At 34.4% G+C, this 24147-nt stretch overlaps 2 protein-coding genes across 2 annotated transcripts in view; one reads left to right on the top strand and one right to left on the bottom strand.

Annotated features, from left to right (window-relative positions):
- LOC119644948 (2-oxoglutarate dehydrogenase-like, mitochondrial) overlaps positions 1-23641 on the bottom strand; it is a 24132-nt gene extending 491 nt beyond the window's left edge. The window contains exons 1-12 of the mRNA XM_038044692.1: positions 23540-23641; positions 23291-23467; positions 23053-23214; positions 22848-22977; positions 22707-22785; positions 22455-22631; positions 22130-22364; positions 21333-22046; positions 21119-21273; positions 20156-21059; positions 19928-20082; positions 5-584 (exon numbers count right to left, since the gene is read on the bottom strand). Of these exons, the coding sequence (XP_037900620.1) occupies positions 5-584; positions 19928-20082; positions 20156-21059; positions 21119-21273; positions 21333-22046; positions 22130-22364; positions 22455-22631; positions 22707-22785; positions 22848-22977; positions 23053-23214; positions 23291-23467; positions 23540-23641 (3570 nt within the window). The remainder of the gene's footprint in view (positions 1-4; positions 585-19927; positions 20083-20155; positions 21060-21118; positions 21274-21332; positions 22047-22129; positions 22365-22454; positions 22632-22706; positions 22786-22847; positions 22978-23052; positions 23215-23290; positions 23468-23539) is intronic.
- On the top strand, positions 6559-12623 carry LOC119631706. Its single transcript, XM_038024146.1, has one exon. It carries the CDS (start codon positions 7496-7498, stop codon positions 12389-12391), a length of 4896 nt encoding a protein of 1631 aa, XP_037880074.1. The 5' UTR covers positions 6559-7495; the 3' UTR covers positions 12392-12623.
- Positions 23642-24147: the final 506 nt, after the last annotated feature.

Genomic DNA, 24147 nt, shown 5'->3' with positions numbered 1-24147 from the left:
GTGCAGAGGGATCAGGTTTAGATGGAGAGCTGTCGTCGGTTTTCGGCGGGATACCATTGGGTGCAGAGGGATCAGGTTTTAAGACAGTGCCATCATTTGACTTTCCGCCGCCAGGTGGCGTACTAATTCCTGGCGGAGTAGGGGTTTTCATTGGAGGACTGCCGACTGGTGGCGCACTTGGCGGAATGCCTTCATTTGGTGGTTTTGGCGAAGCTTCTTGAGGTTTAATTTTAGCTGCATCTGCTTTTGAAACATCTTCAGGATTCTCCTTAGCGACATCCGCTTTAACAGCTTCTTCAGCCTTAGCCTCAGCGGCATTCGCCTTACCAGCCTCTTGAGTCTTAGCTTTAGCCGTTACCGCTTTAGCAGCTTCTTGAGCCTTAGCTTTAGCGGCATCCGATTTAGCAGCTTCTTGAGCCTTAGCTCTAGCTGCTTCTTCTGTCGCCTTAATAAATTCTCTATCTTCTTCGGTAAGTTCACCAAATATATCGGTAATTAGATTGTGCAGTTCTCGATCAAATTGATTTTTATTGCCTGTGGCAGGAGCTGCTGCACAAGGACGTCCAACATAGTTTATAATAAATCTGCAATAAAATAAAAACTTAATTATCCTAAAATAATTTAAAAAAGTGTTACATTAATTCCCATTTCTTAATATTCATTTAAGAAAATATATTTCTATGGACCTTTACATACGACCCACAACACAACGCGCAAAACTCTCTTCGAGAGACATTTCCATTAAACATTATAAAGAAGCTTGAATAAAATGTCTATCGTGAGTCTTTGATCAAAATACTTCCACATTATATCGAAAAACCGCCTAGAAGTAAGCCTGCCGTGTCTTGAAACCAAGAGCAGCATTATTCTTCAACAAACACAAGTACTTAGGTTTTCATATTTGTTTTCATGAAATGTTATCCATTTTTGATTTAAGTTGTGTATGTGTATGTTTGTTGTGTATTTTTATCAATTTGAATTTTTCAGTTTTCCATTTGTATAACATTGAAAGTATGCAATAAAGTGTAGACATGCTTGATCACGGCATATTTGTTCTAATCTCTATACGTCTGCCGATCTACTAGCTTCACTTGTACGAAAATGCATTTTGGTTAACACCAGATCCATTACATGAGAGGGCTACAATTTAGAATTGATAGCAGATATGTAAAGCCATCAGAGTTTCAGAGATTGATGCGAGACGTTCACACACAGTATGGACTCAAGGTTGTCAAAGTTGTGTTTCAATTAAAAACATTGCTTTTTTAATTGGGAAAACATTCTTCAAAAGTCCATATTGGCTCGGAAAGGGCTATGTTAATCGTATAACATCAACTTGGCGATGATTTGCTGATTTTAAAGGAAGGACCATCCAAAAAATGTGCTTACACTGGGAAGTTAGAAAATCACAGAAAATCCTGCAAATCGGGCAAGGCGTCAAGGGATAGCAAACAAACATATTCACTCACTGCTTTTGCATAAAAATTGGATATATGATGTAGGCTAGATAGATAAAGCGTTTGCTCGCAATAGAACAAATGTACTGTACCTCAAGTCAATCACTACAATGAAAAAATTGTGCTTGAAATATTACCTCGCTCGCTGCACATCTCTTCTTTACCGTGACCCCCAGCGCTTGTAAAAGTTTCTCCAGCGGAAAAAAAAAGTTGTACGAAATGATGATCTGAATGAATCATTGCGGCGGCTTGTTAATTAAAACAGGCATCGAAAAATTCGCAATGCATTGACTTGATTGCATCGTTCTTAAATTAGATTATGTTTTGTGGGGTTACATATAAATTCCATAATTGGTGAAGAAAACAATTTTCCTATTCAAGAATATTGTGCAAAAAATGTCGGAAATTTTTGAATAACCTTCTTTCTTACAGTCGAGTGAAACGAACGAACGCATAGACAATTATGTTTATGAATTAAAATTCCAAGAATTTTACAAATCACATTTGCACATATATCTGAAATGTCTTAATAAATTTTTGCCATTTTATTTAAATAATTGAAGGCACATACTTTGAGAACAATTCACGGTAAATACATATATTATACAAACATACAAACATATATATATATATATATACATACATACATTAATTCTCTATTAATATTTGAGAAAAGAGAAACAAATTTGCCGAAAGGAAAAGAAATATCAATATATTTACTCAACATATTATGTATACAGTTTTTGTCATTTGAATATTGTTGTGTGCGCTTTAACGTTTCACGATTTCTTTGATAAGACGCCAAAAAATTAATGCCAAAATATACTTAATGGATACTCTATATGTAGTGGTTTCTACTTAGCTACATTATAGTTATGTCTTCGAAAAAATTATAACTGTATATATATATATATATATATAGGTAGCTGGGACGCTGACCTATTTTCATTTGCTTGTGTCGAGGTTACGTCGCGGTACTTGTCTTTTGCACAAAAACTTTTGCTCTCTTTTCTCTTTTACTTTTAGCTACGAAACTCTTGAAAGTACGTTAGCTCCGATTATAAAAATCTTGCAAAACAAAATCGTATCAACCTATGTAATTTTTGATCATATCAGACGGGACCAAAATAGTATGAATGAGTTTTTTCTTTTTTAGCGTATTATTTATATCTGCCTAATTTCTTACTTACATTAGGAGGACATTTAGTCGCTCGTCTCGTGATCATATCTGATATGATTGGTGCGCGTTGATAAGTAGGAATCGGCAGATAATGTTCAAAAAGAACGGTAGTCTTAAAATTCAATTGAGATAATGAATATTGTCCGTACAACGTTAATGTCAGGCGCAGACAACATAACAACAACAATAATAGTTATTATGCACATTCTGTAAAATTTGTTACCGGAGGATATGTGCTCATCAAGCGTAGGAATATACGTTCTCATTGCATACATATTTCTGATGAAGGTGAATAGCGGCGGAATGTCTTTAATCAGATCTTCCTTTATCTTTCTCTCTCTCTCTCTCTCTCTCTCTCTCTCTCCGTCTTCTCTATCTCGATCTCTAATGGTTCAAAACTCTGAATAATTATTACTTAAAACAAAAAAAACATAATTAAAATCATTACATATATGTCTCTCTCCATGATTAGCAACAAGTGATACATTTCTGTTTTTTAAATAACGATTTCAAAGGTTTTGCATAGAAAGTTATATTTGAAAACCCAGTAAATGAACTCGAGAGATTGATTCATTTACACGCCCCCTAACAGTATTTTTCTCCCAAAGGATGTGAAATTCATGTAGACTTACACCATTTCTTAGTTAACTTCTCTGCGATAAAATATGGAATTCCTTTAATTTAAAAAAAAAAAGATAAGTAGAAGAATAAATATATCGAATGTAAATAAAGAAAATTGATTTTGCTTTAATAAAAAAATTTAAAAATTTATTATTTGTTTTTTTTTTTTTACCTAAATATTTTTGTGTATATTTTTTTGTGAAATTACTTTTTTTCTCAAACGTTCCATACTTTTTCTTTTCTCCTTCACATACTTGCTTATTACCATTCGCACGATTGTTGTTATACATAAAATGAAAGCTTGGCATTATTTTTATATAGTCATAGAGAATTAAAATAACGCTATAAATTTCTTTTCATTACGGCCAGCCAGCCAGGAGATGTTCCCCTCTATACGCACGGGCACGGTGGTGATTGCGAAAGGTTGTAGGAAGAGAGAGAGGTGAAGGAAACGTTCGTCTTGAAAATGTATAGCTATCAGGGAAAGATTGGTAGGTAGGAAAGGATCGTAGGTTATTCCTCGGCGATCGAGGGTATTGAGAATTTTGAACGCACTCTTCTTGTCCATAAGTATGTGAGGCTTTCGTTGCATGCCTTTGTTACTGCGAATTCTGTATAGTGTGCAGCGAAAACACCTCCACTAATGTATCTTGGCTTTGTTCTCCACATACACAGATCCCTATTAACATCCATATTATTTATTTAATTGACGATTTGTTGTTAGAGATTCTTTTTGTTTTTTTTTTTTACATTTTGAACCGACTTTGTACGATTTTGTAATGGTAGCCTTTTATCCGTACACATATATTTTGTGAATTCCGGTTTTATTTGCATAGACGCATGAATATATTTTATATAACAGTCTCCTCCCTTAAGCATGCATGAATGATTTTTCAAATTTTTTTATTGGTTATGCGTCTGCAGTCTGGCGTTTATTGCACACCGGGTTGCAAACGGGGCGTATAATAATATTTATGTTATAAATAGAAGTAATAAAAAAACTCATACGCCGCCAATTCTTGAAAATGACTAAAAAACACAAATCGGGAGAATACTTGAAAGAATATTAAGCTTTTACAAGCTTTCATAAAATTCTAGAAAACCTTAATGAAAACTTGGACACTTTTCCCAAGCCCAAGTCAATTGTTTCAATTTCTTGATGTTCGATCGTCATATTCGTCCTATATTTATTCCAATTGGTTTTAGTTATTCCATCTATCATTATTATAGCTATCACCAAGGGATGAGAGCTGACGTCGAAACGTTTACAACGTCCAGAAGTAAGCATCAGAGACGCTATGAAGTATACATGTGATAAGCATCAAATCGATTTAACCATGTCCGTCTCTCCGTTTTTTTGTCTGTCCATCTGACCGTCTGTCCGTTTGTGCAATACCGATTGTAAACTGTCTCCTTAGCCGCAAAAATGAAGTTATCGACTTCAAATATGACAGAAACATTGGAAGGTCTTGCACGCAAGTTGGTATTGAAATGGCGCCAAATCGGTTGAAGGACAATTTAATTGTTTTTTCAATACCTTTATATCGCTTCAAAAACCCTATAAAATGAATAAATTCTTAGCCAGTTTCAAATTTGGAATGCACCTAAACATGTTTGCCTATTCGTCTGTCCATCTGTCTGTAGTATTTGTGATAAACATTCTCCTGCTAGCGAATATGAAGATACCGCCTACAAATTTGCAAAAAAATTTGAAGTTGACCCCAACTTTTCAAAACGAATACGCCTATCTATTATGTCTACATTTCTTCGATACGACAAAAACTTTTATTTTGAAAATAGAAGAAATCAGCTGCGCGCCCACTCCATATAATAGAGCATGAAAATTTTGTTCTTTCGTCTTTTTTTTTGGGTATAAACGGCGAAGAGTATAAAAAATTCGGTCCCCACCGAATGTAATTTTCTTACTTGTTAAATCTTAGATTAGAACTGTTTCGGAAAATGTATTACTAAAATTTACGCTCCAACAATTTACAAATGGTAGCATCAACTGACGCATCAACTAAGCAAGCAACTTAAATGCTTTATCTCGAGCATTTGATTTCAATAAATTGACAGAAAGGTCGCCAAACCTAGGAAAGTTCCAATCGATGCATAATTAATAAAAAATCCTTTCAATCTATTGCAAGATATATATTTCTGCTGCTCCCCACGGCGCATATTTCTTCATAGCTTGAAGGATCTCCGAGGTGCATTTCTGCGCATCATTTGAAGTGTTTAAGTTTCAAGTGTTTTAAGAAAAAAGCGCAACATTGTGTGTAAAGGAAATTTGCTTTGGATCTTTCTTAGAATAGAATTACAAAGCCATCCACACATCCTTGTCTAAAGCGTTTGTTTGTCGAATGACGTTTCAGATTTGCAAAAAAAAAAAAAAAAAAAAAAAAAAACAGAAAACAAAAAAAACAAATAAAACAGTAAAAATAAGTGAAATTTCTTTGTAATACTCATTAGACGCAATACCATTACATTATTGTTGAACACGTTCTCAAAATACAAATAAAAAAAGTAAATAAATTATTTGCCTCTCGGCGCGTCTTGAAGGCATTCCCACCGCTCCCTCTACCCCTTCGTTACCCTCGAAAAAGATTATCAAAATCGCAAATCGTTTGTTAACTCTTTAGGCGAATAATATCAAGTATTTAAAGGGCCCCGATGACGGAATTGAACCTTGACTGCACACAAATATTTATATATATATATATAGTAGATAGGTATAAAAATATTTTTCGCCTTTTTTTTCGCAAGAGATCCATCAATGCATGGATCGCACGGATAGAGAGTAGAGAACGAGTCGCATGTGTCTAAGAAAGTCGGGGTTTTATGTTTTTCCGTCTTTGTGTGTCTTTGACAATCACAAACGGAATGAGCAAATCAATACATTTGCTTCTGGCAGTGATGGATATAAAAAAACCAATATTTAGATAAAAAACAGTCAATAATAAATTTGCCAAAAAAATTTGCCGACGCGAAGTGAAAGGAAAAAGGAAAGATTTCAAACAATGGAAACTAAACAAGAGCGATGTAAACGTGAATAATGTGTATAATGTGGGGACGGCCGCTGAAGGCATTTGTGACATGTCGCCGGTATAAAGTTTTTGGCAGAAAATCATGATCATGGGCAAAGGAGAGATAGAGAATATACGAATCTAGTGAATATGTGGGCATACACGGTCCCCAGTATAAAATAATACGTATGAAAGTTTAAATGACTTCTGGGTTTATTTATAAGAAATTAAGCAAAAAACATTTCTTCTGTTCATTTTAATTTTTGGCTTTTGTAATTTTTATACCTTTTTCCCGTTAATTAAAAATAAATTTTACAATTTGATGGCAGACGAATGTGTTTAAACCACGCGAGAGATCACTCTTGTTGACGTACGCGCCCATAACATAATTGTGAACATAGAAGCAAGAAAAAAAAATTGAAAAAAAAAAAAAACACTCAAAAGTTATTAAGTGAAGACAAGTTGAAAAGATATTTTGAAAAAAATTTTTATGAGTTTTTTTTTTTGCATTTTCTCCTCTTTGGGGTGAGAAAATTTCGACTAAACACACACCCAAAAGAAAAAAAACGAAAAAAATCCAACTAAAGACATTTGTGTAAGACTTTCCCAGTGAGTTGAAGAGAGTTCGATCAAAGTGTTGTCAGTTAAGAGAAAGAGAAGAGAATTAAAAATTATGGTTGAGATTTAAAAAAAAAAAAAAAAGATGATAATTATATTCCCAATAATGTATAAAGAACGAAACTAAATATATAAAAGAAAGGAAATAATCGTCGATTGTGCTCGCGATCAATTTCATCCAATTATCGATCTTTCGACTTTGATTAAGACTGTTGCGGCAATTTTAATGCCGAGGATCCTGCATTCTATTGAGAATAACGTCACCGCAACCGATGACGATAATCCGTTAGTAACGCGTATACGTATCGATCATTTAAATCCAATTGCAGGAAATGATTCACACGACACATCAATCCACTTATCTACATGTCAAAAATTAAATGACATCAATGATGAACATTTGAAATTTCCGGTAAATCATACGATCATAACTAAGAACTATAGCGGGCAGATAAGCTGCTCAGATATTGTAAAGCAACTCAAAGAAAGATTAGCACAACTCTTAAAACTTTATTCAATTTTGACGATTACAACAATAGGGAGGAAATTGAAATATTGAAAAAGTTCCCATTTAGAAGTCTCCCTAATCGTAATCGATGGGTAACATATTCCCGGGCGAAGGAAAATTGGAAAAAACTGCTCCTATTAAGATACCGAAATCGCCGAAAGCACTTCCATTAGATGAAAATGAACGGGACGAAGAAAAAAAGTTTCCTATCAGGGAATATCAAAATAAAAATAAATTTCCACTTCATAATACAAACAACATGCAAAGTTATAGAGAAGAGGCGGGGGCATTTCATTCGATGGCGAATTCTGCCCACACGCAATCAATAATCTATGGACCGTCGCAACAAGAAAATTTATTATTGGAATTTACGATCTCAAAAGCTTTTCCATGTAAACAAAATACTTTGCCAAGCATTGATAAATATCCCATAAGAGATAATGCGTACCACTCCTCCTCCCTCCCGATAGTGAATGCTAAGAAGAATGTAAAACGTAGCGGCCGTAAACATTTAAAACCCACGCATTCGTTGCCAGCGAACAAGTGGAAAATTCGAAAGAGTGTTTCTTTGATGCCTACGCCACAAATGACGCATAACTATAATGAATTGATGGCTCAAGTTCAAAACGCACAAGATCATGTAGAAAATTCCCAAACATTGGCATCATCATCATCATCAGCGTCGAATCAATCTTGCGGGAGAGTAATAGAGGACAATGTTGGTATACGAATGGTACCAGCTGGCATATCTAAAAATACGAGCCAGAAACCAGAAGTGCAGAAAAATTTTGAAAATATTGAGCGTACTGGCGATGACGTTTACGGCTACGCAGATAGAGAAAGAAAGCTGTCGCTCTCTGCTAGAAATATGAATCGCATGAATAATGAATCGCTTGTAGATAGGAAAGAAGAACAGCGTACAACACCCCCGTTGAGTGTAACAAGTGTTTGTTATGGCAAGAGTAACACAAATGAGTTACTCGATGATCTTGACGGAGTCTATAACGATCCGGTAGTTTTGGTTAGCTCAGATGTACGCGATACTTGCACATTAGCGGTCGAGAACGGAACAAATCGAAACGAATTCGGTCAACGCAATACGGGAAGTGCTCTATCTATTATTTATGAAACACCAACGTTTATCTCGTCCGAGTATGGTGGCAGTATTAGTGTTACGTCACAGGTGCATTGTAGAAAAAATGATGAATTATTAACATGCAGTGATAATGTTTTAAATTTGAAAGTAAACGAAAAAGAAAAACATGAGATCGCTTTCGAAAATCTCTTCAAAGAACAAATTAACACAAACGAAGTGCTTGTAAATCGTTCCAAAGAAAAGGAAGAACATTGCGTCGCCGAGAATATCAATAAACTCGCTAAGTACGATTCGCACAGATCAGATGAAATGAAGTATGAGATGAAAGGTGCTAAAGGAGCTTTACCGAATAACGCACGGGTGCCAATCGGTAAACCAATCGAAAGTGCAGCAATCACCGCGGAATTGCGTGCCTTATCTTCAAGCGCGCAAAGAAGTTCGGTTGGTGGCAATATATCGGTTGACTTACCACGCTTTCCTACTAACGCTACCCGCAATGAATTATTAAATGACAACACTTTGCAGAATCGCTCGTTATCGTTGAATAATGCTTTGGACAGTGTACTGCCAGAGAAGACCCGTTTAAGACGGCAGCGTCGTTTGAAAAACGATGATGAACCTCCTGAAGATCCCATCGAACGTTTGAATCGTTTAAAAGCTCGCATTTCTGGCGCTCTTAGTGAAGTGAAAGGTGTCCTAAAGCAATATAGCAACGATAGCGAAGAGGAACAGAAGACTGACCCTCAAAGCCTAAAGCCTTCCATTATTTTGGGCACACCGCCAGAATCTAAAAGCGAAGGTCCAGTACATTTTCGTTTCGTTAAAAAGATTCGACGTCGCAGTCTTTTCCTTGACGAAGAAACTGATTCAAGTAAAGAGGAAGTAACAGATGTGAATAATATTCAAGCAGCAAAACCAATTAGATATGAAACAGAAGAAGTTCCTTCAAATAAAAGTGAAACCACAACACTGCCCATGGGAATACAAAAAGATAATAAAGATGATAGAATAACAATGAGCTACACACATGAAAACTTAAAATCTTGTTCATTGAGAGGAAATGATCATTCGAGCGTGATATCGGAACCAATTGACCTCAATAAGGAATTATCTAAAGTCCAGAATTCAAATACCATTTACAAGGAACTCGAAGATGTTCCCAAAACGGTTGAAATAAACTTGGACAGTAATAGTTATTCGAAGAAAGTGGACGAGAGTCAGGCGTTCATCGGTAAAGATTACCAAACCGAGCATAAATTCCATAAAGAAAGCGAAAGATTTGATTTTAATTCCGCATCTAAAGGTGAACGCACACTAACGTCGGCAAACCTGTGCACTAACGCATTAGCTATTCCAACTATAAATTCGAATTTAACGGTAAAAGAAACTGCTAGCACTAAGATAGCTAACCCGCCCTACCAAGGTTCCTTTGAAGAATTTCCAAAAAGCATTCAAGCCTCCTATAATGCGCCGACAAACGTCACCGATGACATTAAAGAAAATAATCAATCGTGTAACGAAGGCAATCAACTGTCACTTGTTAACTCTCAGTGTACGGAGAAGGAATTAAATGCAGAAGTTTCAAGAGGAGATCGAAATAAAATGAATGATATAGGGAAAGCAGATAAAAGTCAAAAACTTGAAGACTTTAGTAATCGTGCATCAGGATCGATAAAAGCTTCTGAAAAAGAGCAAATCAGTCATTCTCTCTACACTCTGAAAGAAGAGGACCGAGATTCTGTTAAATGCATCAACGAAGATGTCTGCAAAGCACAAAAGCCGCAGGAGGAATCAATTGATGGTAAGAGTAGAGTGAGAAAAAAATTGGTAAATAAGCAAAAAGAAGGCGGACGGCGTGCTTCAATAGCGGCCGTTGAAAGCTCTAAAATAGACTCACCGTTAGCTATCGCTTTACCAGGAAAAATCAAACGTAGGCCATCGGATTCAGCGGCTGTTATTAAAAAGAAAATAGTTCCAAGTAAGATGACAATATCCGATACTGGTGAGGAAGTTGCGAACAAATCGAAAGTTATCAAAGTTAAACGGGTAAGTGCGACCTCAAAGAGATGTAATGAAAAGGGTGAACAACCAGTCACGCATCAAACAATTACAACTGACGAAGCTATACACAATACACAAATTGACATAAATAATGCCAAGAAAATCAACGATGAGAATCATTCGTTGCCAAATGATAATACGGCTACGGTTATAGAACGATCACCATTGAATGAAGTGATAACAAATGAGGTGAAAACATTGCCAACGCAATTAGAAATTGAACGGCGCACGGCGTCATTGAGTCCATTATCAGCTAAAGAAAAGCTAGAAGCGACAAATGCAGCGACAACAGCAACAACCACAACGTCTAGAGCAACAAACGATTCGCCCGATATGCTGGCTACTGTGCCAGAAATTACTAGGGCCATGAAGAGTTCAATACAAACAAGAGAATCGACTAATACAGTAACGACAAATTTTCATGATTTATTGATAAGTGAAAGTACGGTTATTATAACGAGCAAAAAAGATGAGGATATCGCGGGGAGATTACAGACCGGTAAGACGACTGATGAAATCAACGATGATCATCAAGAAATTTATGCGGAGAAACCGCAGGAAATTTCAAATAAATTGACTCAGCAATCTAAGCAATCCGAACAGGTGGTTGTTGCCATCAATAAGAACGCCAACAATGACGTCATAACATCGGCAAATGTAACTCAACGTCAGCTACCCAAAACGAATGTTGCTTTTATTGAGAAAAAAATAACTTCGTGTACGGAGGAGGAGATTCATGAACAACAGCAACAACAGCAACAACAACAACAACAACAACAACAATTTACGACAACAACCGATATTACAAAAACCATTGAATGTCCACAAATTTCCAACAGTCGACAAGAGATCACACAACAAGATACTACAAGTCAAGAAGGAGAAGAAACAACAGCAAAAGCCGAAGCAGCAGCAGCAGCAGCAGCAAAAGAATTAACTAAAGATTCAAAAATGCCCGAACAACAATTGGCTCCCACACCGGTGCAGACAGCCGAAATTCAAGTCGAGCCTGCCGACCACAAGAAGAAAGTTATACATAAAAAAATAATACATCAAGTATCTTCCCCCTCCTCGTCCTCCTCCTCCTCATCATCAGATAAAATCAGCATCAATAAAACAAACGAAGGAGATTTAAACAAAAACGATGCAGAAGCTATTACGAGCTCAGCAGAATTCCCAGCCGATGAAATTAGTGTTGAAATGAAAAATGAGCCTTTCGCTGAAGAAGATCATGGCGACCAAAATTTAGAAAATAACGAGGAATTACAATCGCTAGCTGCTGATACAGCTGAGACGCGTAAAAAGGAACGCAAAATTAAAAAGAAAGTTATTATTAAACGTCAGCAACGTCGTCTTTCCGTAACCGATTCATTTTTTCAACGGCCTAATAATAACGAACAAATTGCTTCAGCCGAAACTGAAACGTTGGAAAAACCTATTGCTTTTGTTACAGACGACGAAGATGACGACGATGATAAGATAGAAGAAGCGCAAATTGTAGAGGAACCAAAACCATTGAAGTCCTGCATGAAGGTCAAAGCCTACGAAATAGGCGATGAGGTTTTATACGCCGAACGTTACAAGAAAACGCAAATCAAATGGAGGCGCGGCAAAGTCAAGGAGCGCATTACTAGCATATCGTATCTGATTGATATCGAAGGTAAAGACGTCTCGTCGCATGTTAATTATTTAAAAAGATACACAAATCGTAAAGTGAAATTTGGTGGTAAAGAGTATCTAGAAATAGATTACGAGCAACTCGCCGAGGAGGAAGAGAGAGCTGAAAATCTACGTAAACGTACTTTCAGTATATGGAATATGGTATAAACGGTTAGTCATTGCTAATGCCGAAAACGATACGTTCTCGCCTACCCTATATCACACAGCTGGCTTCAGGCAAGTGTTTTTCTTTTATTCGTTTGTCTTCTTAGTATTTTCAAAGGGAGAAATTCCTTAGTGAAAAAGTGTAAATAAGGATACGCGTTTTATTACTTTTATTTTTTCCTTGTTTTTCCTTGTTTTTTTTTTCTCTTTTTTCGAGTTTAGTTAAAAAAATTTCTAAGGCGCCTAGAAAATTTTTTAATGATCTCAATGGATGAATGGATGAACGGATGAATGTGTGTGTGTGTGTGTGTGTGTGTGTGTGTGTGTGTACGTGAATGTTTGATTCTTTATCTTATTATTATTAAATTTTTAGTATGAAAAATAATTGTTATAAATAATGTAAATAAATAGAAAAAAACACATATATATATATATATCCAAAACAAAGATGTAGGATAAGCGCGCAAATGAGAGAAAAAAATTATTCAAAACTTTCTTATTCATAAATCTTCTTCTTCTTCTTCTTCTTTTTTTAAAGCAAAAAAAAAAAGAAAAGAAAGCAAAAAGCACTCAACGCAAAGCTCAAGTTGAGAAGAACATTTTTTAATTTGCTTTTCAAAATTGTACAGACACGTACAGGCATAATATATGTATAATGGAAATAGACACATCATGGTGTCTGAGATCATCATATGTTTGTATGTCATTCATTAAAAATGATAGTGGATGAAGGAAGTAGTACAAAAAATTTGATATACCTATATCTCTATTTGTATGTGTTAATTAGTCTCATAGTCACTGGAAAATTTGGCCGTTGACACAAATATCCTTAACATGTTCAAATGTACTGAATATTTATGTATTTAATTTCCGATTTATTTAAAGCTTGAGTATATACGGTATATTTAGTTGAAGAATAAAAAATAATAATATTTTATATATATATATATATATATATATATATATACGCATATTTATATGTTCTTAAAATTTCATTTCAATTTTTTTTTCGATTTTATTTTTATTTTTTTTTTGCTTTTTTCATTTATAACTCTTAGTTCAACTTCTTAAGCTTTGTTTATGTTAGAGAAACCAATGTAAATATTAGCCTCTTACATACTTCGTAAGCGTAAGTGTAAATATCAAAGAAAAAATAAATTCGTTTAAATATTTTATTAATAAAAACAAAAAAAAAATTATTGTTTTCATTTGGTTTAATTAACAAAAAAGAAAAAAAAAGTAAGTAAATCTTAAAAAATCACCGATTTTTATAACTAGCTAACTATTCCACAGAACATTTGCGAAATAATTTCGATGAAGAGTTTTGGTACGTGAAAAATACGTGGTAAGAGGAGGGGGCGTGCAATTATTATTTACTATATTACTATTACTTACGACCTTTCTGTCGACTCGAGAGAGTAAATGAAACGAAGAAAATTTTCGATAAGCAACACATTTATTATGCCCCGCATACGGAAGACGCATATTATATTTGCTAAATGTTTACAAGACCTAGAAATTTAAGCAACGAACACCCTACGAGATGTAAAGTGCAAGAAAACAGCAATTCGTTTCAGTTATGTCTATGGGTGTTGAAATTACGTTTACATGACGTCTTTCAATTTTGTCTAGAAGAGTGAACCACCACTGAACTATCACGAAAATTCTTCGATTCGCTCACATTCACACTTATGAAAATAGTCTACATATATATCGTATACAGGGCAAGTGGGGTATGCAGATTGAACGGAAAGTAACCCATTTCCATCCAATTCAAATAAATCGAATTCTCTTTTTACACGAATCGTTTCGTTTTAACACGATTTTCAAGAATTTTTCTGATAAATTTCTATTTTGATGTTTCTATGGACTTTTTTCATTCTCACTCCTCATACATATGCATTGTAAGATCGTGTTAAATGTTTAACAATTCATTTAGATTATATCGATTATATGCGAATGTGATTCTTAATTGAATTCTAATAAGAATTTTTTAATATTGTTTATTGTATTTTGCAGTTGTTTTTTTTTTGGATTTGGAACCAATCTACGATTTTTCAAATTAAACAATACTTTTTTTACACGAATTTTTTTTTTTGGAAACGTAGCTATCGTATAAAAAGAGAATTAGCTGTACGTGACAGCACATACAGAGAGTATATAGAGAACCTTCCAATATCGAAAAAGGTGTATCCTTGTATGGAAAATAAGCAAAAATTCTTCTTGATTAAACTTTTAATTCGCTATCCTTACAACTGAAGATACTTAGGAAACATAAGGCGAACATTCTTTCTTATTATTCATTCTTTTCCCGACTGTAATGGGTGCTTTCTTTCTCGTTTCTAAAACTTAGGAATTCCTTTCAATTATCGAAAAAATTCATATATCTCTCGCGCTCTAGACTTTTAAAAAGTTACGCCCAGTAGGGGGTATAGTGAGTGTCACTTTTATTGCTTTTTGAATTTTATGAATGAATTTTTTTTCTTAATCATCATTATATATATATATATACACTATTATATATAAATGAAAGATTATGCTTATAACTTATAGTGACTTATGGTGACTTATAAATATGTACCTTTTGTTAAGCATTGCATACGCATACATACATACATATATCTAGTGTATGTGAAAATAGTATTTTTATACTAAGGTCATTACGGAATAAAGATAAACTAATTTCACTAAGCTTTTTGAAACAGCGCAAAAAAGTTTTTCAGTTTCCTTTTCAGTCTGTTACTGCACAAGCAAAATAAAGCAAGAAATTATCAAAGAACACATCAGCCTATTAAGCTGTCCAGTGTAATAATGGTTTCTTCGCTAGATGTTATGGAGAAAATTTCGAAAAGGATCGAATAGTACCGAAAGTCCAAATATTGTAGCTTGATGGCGTAGAACTCACGAAAAATTAATCGATCTGATCTTTTTCCCTCACTACATGTGAAAGATAACAAATTAAGCTTGAGAACGCGCTAGAAACCAAAAATCCTAGATATATATACATGTATATATTGAGTGCCCTAGATTCATCTTAAGCCGTACATAGTTTTCTCGCTATTTATTTATAAAACGAAAAATGTGAATTCTGTTTTTTCCGTTTGTCATTACAATACATATTTTATTATTATTATTTTTTTTTTTTGTGAATGATTTCGTCTGCGGTGCTTCATAAAGCTATCATTAAAATATTTTCGTTTTTTTTAAATAACATTTTCAAAAGGTTGTTTAAGTTCAGGCGCAAGGATAATTCATTCGTAATAATTTAAAAGTAATAAGAGAGATTGGAAAAAGAAGGTCTACACATAACACTGTTTTTGCATAAGAGATATATTTTGTCCGATTTAATCAAAAAATTCCACTATTCATCGGGTCAAACCTATACCAGTCATTTTCAGAAGAATTCTGTCTGCCTATTATCAAGAGAATAAATAGATGGAGGCTCTATAAGTATGTTGTGTTATTCTATTGAAAGAGCAGTAGTCTGTTTTTTTTAACTTTTGATATTGATACGAAATTGGAAGATTAGTAGCTCTTGCCTGCCGACAAATTATTTTCTATTTATGCATATAATGCATGCATTACGTTTAATGAGGGATGGAGGTTAGTTAGAAGAATATGTACACGTATTTTTTATATATCATACAACACTACAACACAACATATGAGTTACATATTAAATATTAAAAATAAATTTAAAAGATTTATGTTATTTCTTTGTTTTGCCACATGTTGCTGTATTCACAATACATATTAAAGGAGAGGATGAATTTTTGGCATATGCAAAAAACAAAAAAAAAAAAAAAAATAAATAAATAAATAAATAAATAAATAAAAATAAAATTAATAAACAATAATGAAAACAATTATTTCGCACCATATTTAAAAGTTATTTTGAAAAATATTTTCATAAGCTACACATATGCACACAACCATCATATAATATAACTCTCTTACATATATGTCATGATTGCTCTAATTTTCCATAAAAACAAACAAATAAAAAAAAAAAAATAAATCTATCCTTCAATATATCTATTCACACTTTTTATTTTAATGTTTATTTAATTTAGTTGTTATTATTAAAATGAATGTCGTGCTATTTGCAGCGAACATTTTTTTTTCTTTTCTCTCTTTTTTTCTTTTTTAAATTAACCGAAACTGTGCCAAGTTCTTGTTAAACGAACGCGAGAAAAGAAAAGACTGCAAAAGAAAGAAACAAAAAAAAAAAAAAAAAAAAAAACAATAAAAACACGATAAAAACACATAAAAAGCGTGTGTTTAATGTTTAAGTATGCGTAAATAATTTGTTGCGCACTTGAATGTCAAGTAAAAGTAAAAGACAACCGAGAATATCTATGCGCGAAATAAGAAGAAAAGCAATTATTGTCGCGTTATAGTGAATCTTGGATATCCCTTTTATCGCGAGTTCAAGTTGTTTCTTCTTTTTTTTTCGAAGGAAATTGAAATTTTTTTGGAAAATTTTTAAAAAAACTAATACTGTGTTTCTAAAGTTCCTGGCAACTGATTCTTGATTTGAAAATTAATCCATTAATAACTATCTTTCGTGAGGAAGTCGTTATTCGTGTTCGTAGTCTGCTTTACAATTTCACCCGTATTCACCCGTGACTACAGCAGTAAAAACCAGTCTTTCTTAGAAAGAAACTGATCGTCATAAATAAAATGACATATCTTGTCTTTCCTCCTCGCCTACAAAAACAACGACACTTCTCTTGCACGACTTATTTCCCCATGAAATTGCAAAAAAAAAAAAATAATTATCTAATTTTATGGTTAGCGTTTTATATGTATATATATATATATCTATCTATTCTCAAATTTCCTTGAATTACATAGTTACGCTTCCTAGTAAATTAATTTTAAAGGAGAGAAAAAAAAAAAACAAAAGTCATCGTGCATTGTATTATTAATGCTATCTGCGGCCTTTTTTTTTTTTTTTTTTTAAATAAATATCAACATTTTCTTGTTTGTATATTTTTGTAAACAAATAAAATAATATTATCAAACGTGTTCGTAGTAGCAAACGCAAAGAGTTTTAAAATCTACTGCAATATGCTTAGCTCACACTTCCAGTACTCGTTGTTTTTTTCTCGTTCATCTTCCCATCAACATAAGATGAAATAATGTGAACTATTAAGCCAAGCAAAGCGGTAATATACCAGTCATGGAAAGCAAAGCGAAATCATTCGCTATCAAAAATTTCAATAGACGGGGACCTATCAGTCTTTTCACTGCAATTTGTAAAAATAACATCTCAGTATATCCGATTATGTCCAGGAACTATCATTAAATTGAGCTAAGTACTTAGAATTGTTTACTTGCGCATGCATCTGAAGATGAACTGAATGCTTAAAGATTGAAAAAAAATGCAAACACATTGTCAAAACTGCCCTTAAGACGAGATAAAAAGCTTAAATGCCCATTAAAGCAGTTACATCGGCTTTCATCGGCTTTGATTGTATTTATGCTTTATCGCGTATTTACTTTCATTACACTTGTGGTAGTAACAATATTTATTATAATCTTTACAGTAAAATGCTTTTGACAATAACACATACACGGACTTGAAGTAGACCTTATTTCGAAATCTTGCATAAATATTCATAAGAATCGTAAGGACGAAATGTACAGTTAGAGAAGAAATCAAATTTGCTTAACTACTATATATACATGATCATAAGGCATGTTTGCATCTTATACCCTCACACGAAAAACAATCAATTTCTTGCGAGCTCTATATACAAGTATTTTTTTACCATTCATGAATTGAGAAATTGAAATGTATGACATTACAGTGGACGCCTTCACTTTTGATCAGGAATCACTGTAAACTATTACTCAAAGTCAATTAGCTTAGCTGCCTTAGGCTTTATAGGTGTCTATGATAATTGTTCCTCTATTCATTTAGACAAACGTTGTTATATAAAATTAAATTATAACGAAAGTAATGTTCATTGAGAATTTCACGGCGACAACTTATAATCATATAATTTGACTTGTTCGAGAAAGGCAAAACACATCGAATTTTTATTTGCTTTACCAAACACTATTTCTAGAAAATTTTTTTTTTTTTTTTTTATAAAAACAGACAAAATCAATAAACGAAGACAAGTAATTGTGACATTTGGCACGCTTTTTGCGCTTCCACACACAAAATATATACACGTACACGTACACACATACACATACACACAACTTTTGCGCGTTTGTATTGTATTAAAGCGAATAACGAATCGTTACGATAGATAGAGAAGGACACGTAAATATTGATTTGTAGTTTTGTAGTGAAAGAAAAATTAGCCATTAAGACGAGGAAGAAGAAGAATACAAAAAAAAAAAAAAAAATGGTAAACCGTGAGGTAATACTATGTTCTTATTTATTTTATTTTCTCTCACATCTCATTAAATGTTAAAAACCATACCATAACTATCTGTCTGCATTATTTATCTTTCAATTGATATATTACACATACTACCTACTATCTATCTATAAATGAAAAGCTAACAAAACGGTGCACATATCATCAAATAGTATGTCGTTATCGATGATTATCATTTATTGGCATTTCATTCAATTGCATGAGAGCACGCATTCATCAAAGTCAATTATTGTGAAATGTTACATATATATATATATATATCTATATATATATATATATATATCTGAATTGGTATCATACAGTTGGTAACAATGAAATGATTCTTTATCTACGACATTCCTTTTCAGTTCGGTCATTGAGAATCTAGGAATTTCGTAAATCGCCTCAAGGTTAATGTCAATTTTTTCTATTCTATTCATTTTCTACGCTTCTTGTTTTATTTTATTTAATTATTTTTCTTTCGTCTTTTTTTGGTCAATGGATTTGACATTGAACTCTTCTTGCTTGATTAACAATTTTGTTTCATTTGAGAGAAAACCAAAACACTTCCTGTACTTTCTACATCTATTCAATCATAGAAAACAAAGACGCCTTTTTGCCCATCAGGCTATCCCGGCCTTTTTAATTTGATAATTATGCCCACAAAGTCCTAACCGTTTTATTGTTTACTCCTCCTTACGAGTCGCAAACAATCTCAAACCCTTACCCATAGCTGGCTGGCAATTTCAGACAGGTATGACTCTTACTCGTACTCGTCTTTAAGGGAGGACGAGAGAACGTTAAATGTTTATGACGAGAAGAAGAAGAATGCAGCAATTAATATACATGCAATACATTGTTTGATAATTGATTATTATGCAGGTGTAATAATACGACTAGAAATCCCAATGTTAGTCTCCAATCTATTGCAAAAATCGAAATTAGTATAGAAACGCGCTCATCCTTTATATTTTTTTCCCATTCTTCGTAACTATTAAATAGTTATTGCTGCTACACTAGACTACTCACTTACTCTAAGATTAAGATCATTTCATCTAATTCTCATAAAAAAAAAAATTTTTTTTTTCCTTCAAGTAAAAGATTATTAAGACGGGATGGGAAGATGGGAGACATTTCATAAAGTATAGTTACAACTCACCCCTCATCATAATCTGGTGTCATAGCTGTTTTAAATCGTGGGTGCACATAATACCAAGCACCTTGATTTTTGTGCTCCTCTTGTGCCCATATCAATTCGGATTCTCTATAGAACAAAATTTGTTCTCTAACCAAATCGTAAGGGAATGGACATATCTTCAATAGTAAAAAGAAATTACATAAAGTAAGATCAATTCAATGATTTGAATGCATAAAACTCTGCACCGACCTGTTCAACGCGTACAAGTGCTACTTTACATTCCTGTCGTCTCTCGGCACGTGCTTTAAACAAATCAAAGTAAACTTTTCCTGAGCAGAAAACCAATTTACAAACATCATCAGGGCTTTGACTAGCAGGCCCATAGTCCGGTATGATACGTTGAAATTCGGTACCCTCTATCATGTCACAGAAATTGCTACGAGCCAACGGATGACGTAAACCTGTCTTGGGCGTTAGTAATACCAAAGGTTTACGAAATGGTAAAGCCACTTGACGACGCATTATATGAAACCAATTGGCCGGTGTAGTACAATTGGCAACAATCCAATTAATCGTTCGTAATTGCCTCAGAGGTACATTATCGTCGTCACAATCTACTTCAGGTAAAGTGTCTGGATCATCGTCGGACATTTGAAGAAAACGTTCGACACGGCCTGATGAATGTTCCGGTCCTTGACCTTCCAGGCCGTGCGGCATCATTATTACTAAACCTGATTGACGAACCCATTTCATTTCGCCGGATGATATAAACGCATCGACTATGGACTGAGCGGTATTGTAAAAGTCGCCAAATTGCGATTCCCATATAACTAGAGCATTCGGATTTGTCATCGAGTATCCATGCTCAAAGCCCAAAATTCCCATTTCGCTCAAACTGCTGTTACAAACTGAATAGATCGCCTGATCAGGATATAAACACTTCATGGCACAGTAAGTGACCTTATCGAGAGTCTGATGATGCAAAACATGATGGCGGTGCGAAAAAGTGCCACGTTCAACGTCTTCACCTGAGAGACGTACGTGCACGCCTTCCCTTAAAAGGCTCCCCATTGCCAAAGCTTCTCCTAAAGCCCAATCGGCTGTACGATCGTCCACCAATTGTTTACGAGCAGCCAAAATACGTTCAATACCTCTGAAAATTGGACAATTGGTCGAGATCTTTGATTTATGTGTAAAATAAAAAAACACTACTTATGTAATATAAAATTTTGTTCAGGTGGCGGCGGTGATGAAAACTTATAACCGATGTGACACAAGATTTTCTCATCTACACCGGTGCATGGCACTTTTGAGTTATCACGAGATTGAAAGAAGCCAGTCCACGGCGAATCTAACCAATCACTGTACTGTAAAAAGAATTTAGGGATTAATTTTTTAGTTTCATTATCAGAAATTTAGAATTTACTTTAATTGTTGTAATCTTTTTGGCATCTTCGAAACCTTGCTCCAATATCGCATCGTACTCATCAATAGATTGCTTAAGCAATTCCTTTGTGATCACCTTTTCATCAAGCAATTTTTCGCAATACAAGTCGAAGACCGGCTTGTGTGCACGTATTTTCGTGTACATCAGCGGCTGCGTAAACATAGGCTCATCAGCTTCATTGTGACCGTTGCGACGATAGCCTACTAAATCGAGGACAACATCCTGTCGCCATGCGGCTCTCCATTCAGCACAAATTTTGCTAAGATGTACCGACGCTTCGGGATCGTCAGCGTTTACATGAAATATGGGAGCATTCACAACACGAGCGACATCCGTGCAATTTGGTGACGAGCGTGAGAAACGAGGATCGGTTGTGAAACCAATTTGATTATTAATCACAATATGGACGATGCCATGAACGGTATAACTGGGCAAATCGGACAAATGCATTGATTCGTAAACAATACCTTGTCCGGAGAAGGATGCATCGCCATGTATGAGGATGCACATAGCCTTACGGCCTTCAAGATCACCGCGATAGAATTGCTCTGAACGTGCCTTACCCTGAGCGACCGGATTAACAGATTCCAAATGCGATGGATTAGCGACCAAGCACAAGCGCACATTCTTATTAGTAACTCTATTCAAACGTTCAGTAAAAGTGCCCAAATGATATTTAACATCGCCGGAACCCTAAAACCCAGTTTTTTATTGTTATTTTAGTTAGGACCTAAATAATGTTCTGGTTTTTTAAAGTCCATCATTTAAATACTTACCAGATCTTGAGCATCTAGGCTATGAAATTGTGCTAAAATTTGGTCCAATGGCTTACGACAGACATTGGCCAAGGTATTCAACCGGCCCCTATGAGCCAAGCCAATTACAAAAGACTCTACACCTAAATTCGATGATACATCAATGATTTCCTTAAGGCACGGTATCATTACATCGCATCCTTCCAAGCCGAAACGCTTTTCAGCAGCCCACTTCCTCGCTAAAAACGCTTCAAATCTATATTCATGGTAAAAGAAGGAATTAAAAAATAAAAAACAAAAACCTCTTCATAATGCATGGCAGAAAAAAAAGGTGCTCATGTATTACCGTGTCGCTCGTAACAAGCGCTTGAAAATTAATAATTTTTTCTCTTTACTTATTTCCATGCAACCTGGTTTTTCAAGCCGTTGTCGAATCCAATCACGTTTCCCATCACTGTAAATGTACATATACTCGATGCCCATAGTGCCGCAGTAAATTTTTTCCAGGCGTTTCAAAATTTCTCTGTAAATGAAGCCAAATAACGATGCAGATAAGATGTCAGGCGAATCAAAAATTGACAATTATCCGTAATCTTACCGTAGGGTAAGCTCTTGCTCTTTACCACCAATGTAAGTAGTTGCGGGCAGTTTAAAACTACAGTCCATATATTTTCCATCTAAAAAAGTAAAGCGAAGGACATGATATGATTGTCGATTTTTCATATATTCAAATACTGGCCTTTAACAAAATTGCTGACCATCATTAAAACGGCTTCAGTGGCCCTTAATTCCATACCACAGGGTGTGGTAATTTTTTTGGACTGAGTAATACCCAAAGGGTCCAAATCTGCGGTTAAAAAACCACGCGTCTAGAAAAACCAATTCATTGCTCTTTATAATGTCGTTCCAATGTTGAGGAGGGTTTGCCTCAAAAACTAACTCACTTGATAGCTACGAATCACGCTTTGAGTATTTAGATGGCCTTCGATAATTTCCGATCGGGGATTGTGGCCGCACAAATGAGATAACGGTACCAAATTACGTTGCGAAGTATGTTCGGGAGGTACACATTCATAAGCACCGGAAACGAAAAAAGCATTCCAAGACTTGGGAAAAGAGAAAAAAAAAAGAAAAAATGTTGTGCGTGGTGTAGTTTGTGTTAAATTTACATTTAAATCTTACGGCATGAACGCTACCGGGATCACGCTTCCACGCATTATACATATCCTCCACATAAGTTGCACTATTACCACTACCCACAGATACTTCGGCTGGTTTTGCGGCGCTACCTCCTTTACCTCCGTTATTATTAGATTCGAAGCGCCTCTGCTTTCTTGGCAGCTCATTTGAAGTTAAATCCTAATCCAATTATTGTGAAACAAAAATTGATTTTCAAATCACTATGAGAAACTTTTTTAATTTTGAAATTACCCATCTCTCTGAACCTGGAATATTCAGGAAGCTTGTCCAGAATTTTCGTTTCCCCAAAGGTTGTAATATTGTGTTGTACGTGGGAATCTTCAATTTAAGCATCTTAAGCGATTTACTCAAAAAAAGTTGCGAAATTAGTTTTGAAACTTTTTGGGAAAATCTCTTTTTTAATAAAATTAGCTGCACTAAAACGCTAAATGGTACACAAGAAATTTTACAATACAATTAATTCGAAGTCAAATAATGAGTTTTCAAAAGAAAGCAAAAAAAAAAAAAGAAAGTTTTTTATTTTAATTTCCGAAAAAAAGGATAGCTTTTTCTGATGTGATTAAAATAACAAATAATTTCTTTTATTAAATATCAAAATGAAAATTAAATGAAAAGAAAAGCATTTTGAGATCTGAAACTCAGTGCTCACTCTTTTTTTTAGTTGAAAAAAAAAAACTTTAATAAAAATCAGAATTTTGTACCTCTTAAGATGCAGGGGACGACGACGAGACTTTGGCGGCTAAATCCATTCGGAATCGAATACAAAGATTTAAAACTTATATGCATAGCGATATAATTGCGGTCGTAGAGTTAAATCCTTAGATATCTGCTTGTAGCAT

This window comes from Glossina fuscipes, unplaced genomic scaffold (assembly GCF_014805625.2).
Source record: "Glossina fuscipes isolate IAEA_lab_2018 unplaced genomic scaffold, Yale_Gfus_2 1, whole genome shotgun sequence".
NCBI lineage: Eukaryota > Metazoa > Arthropoda > Insecta > Diptera > Glossinidae > Glossina > Glossina fuscipes.
The sequence above is the reverse complement of the archived record's forward strand: the minus strand, read 5'-3'. Positions and strand labels throughout refer to the sequence as shown.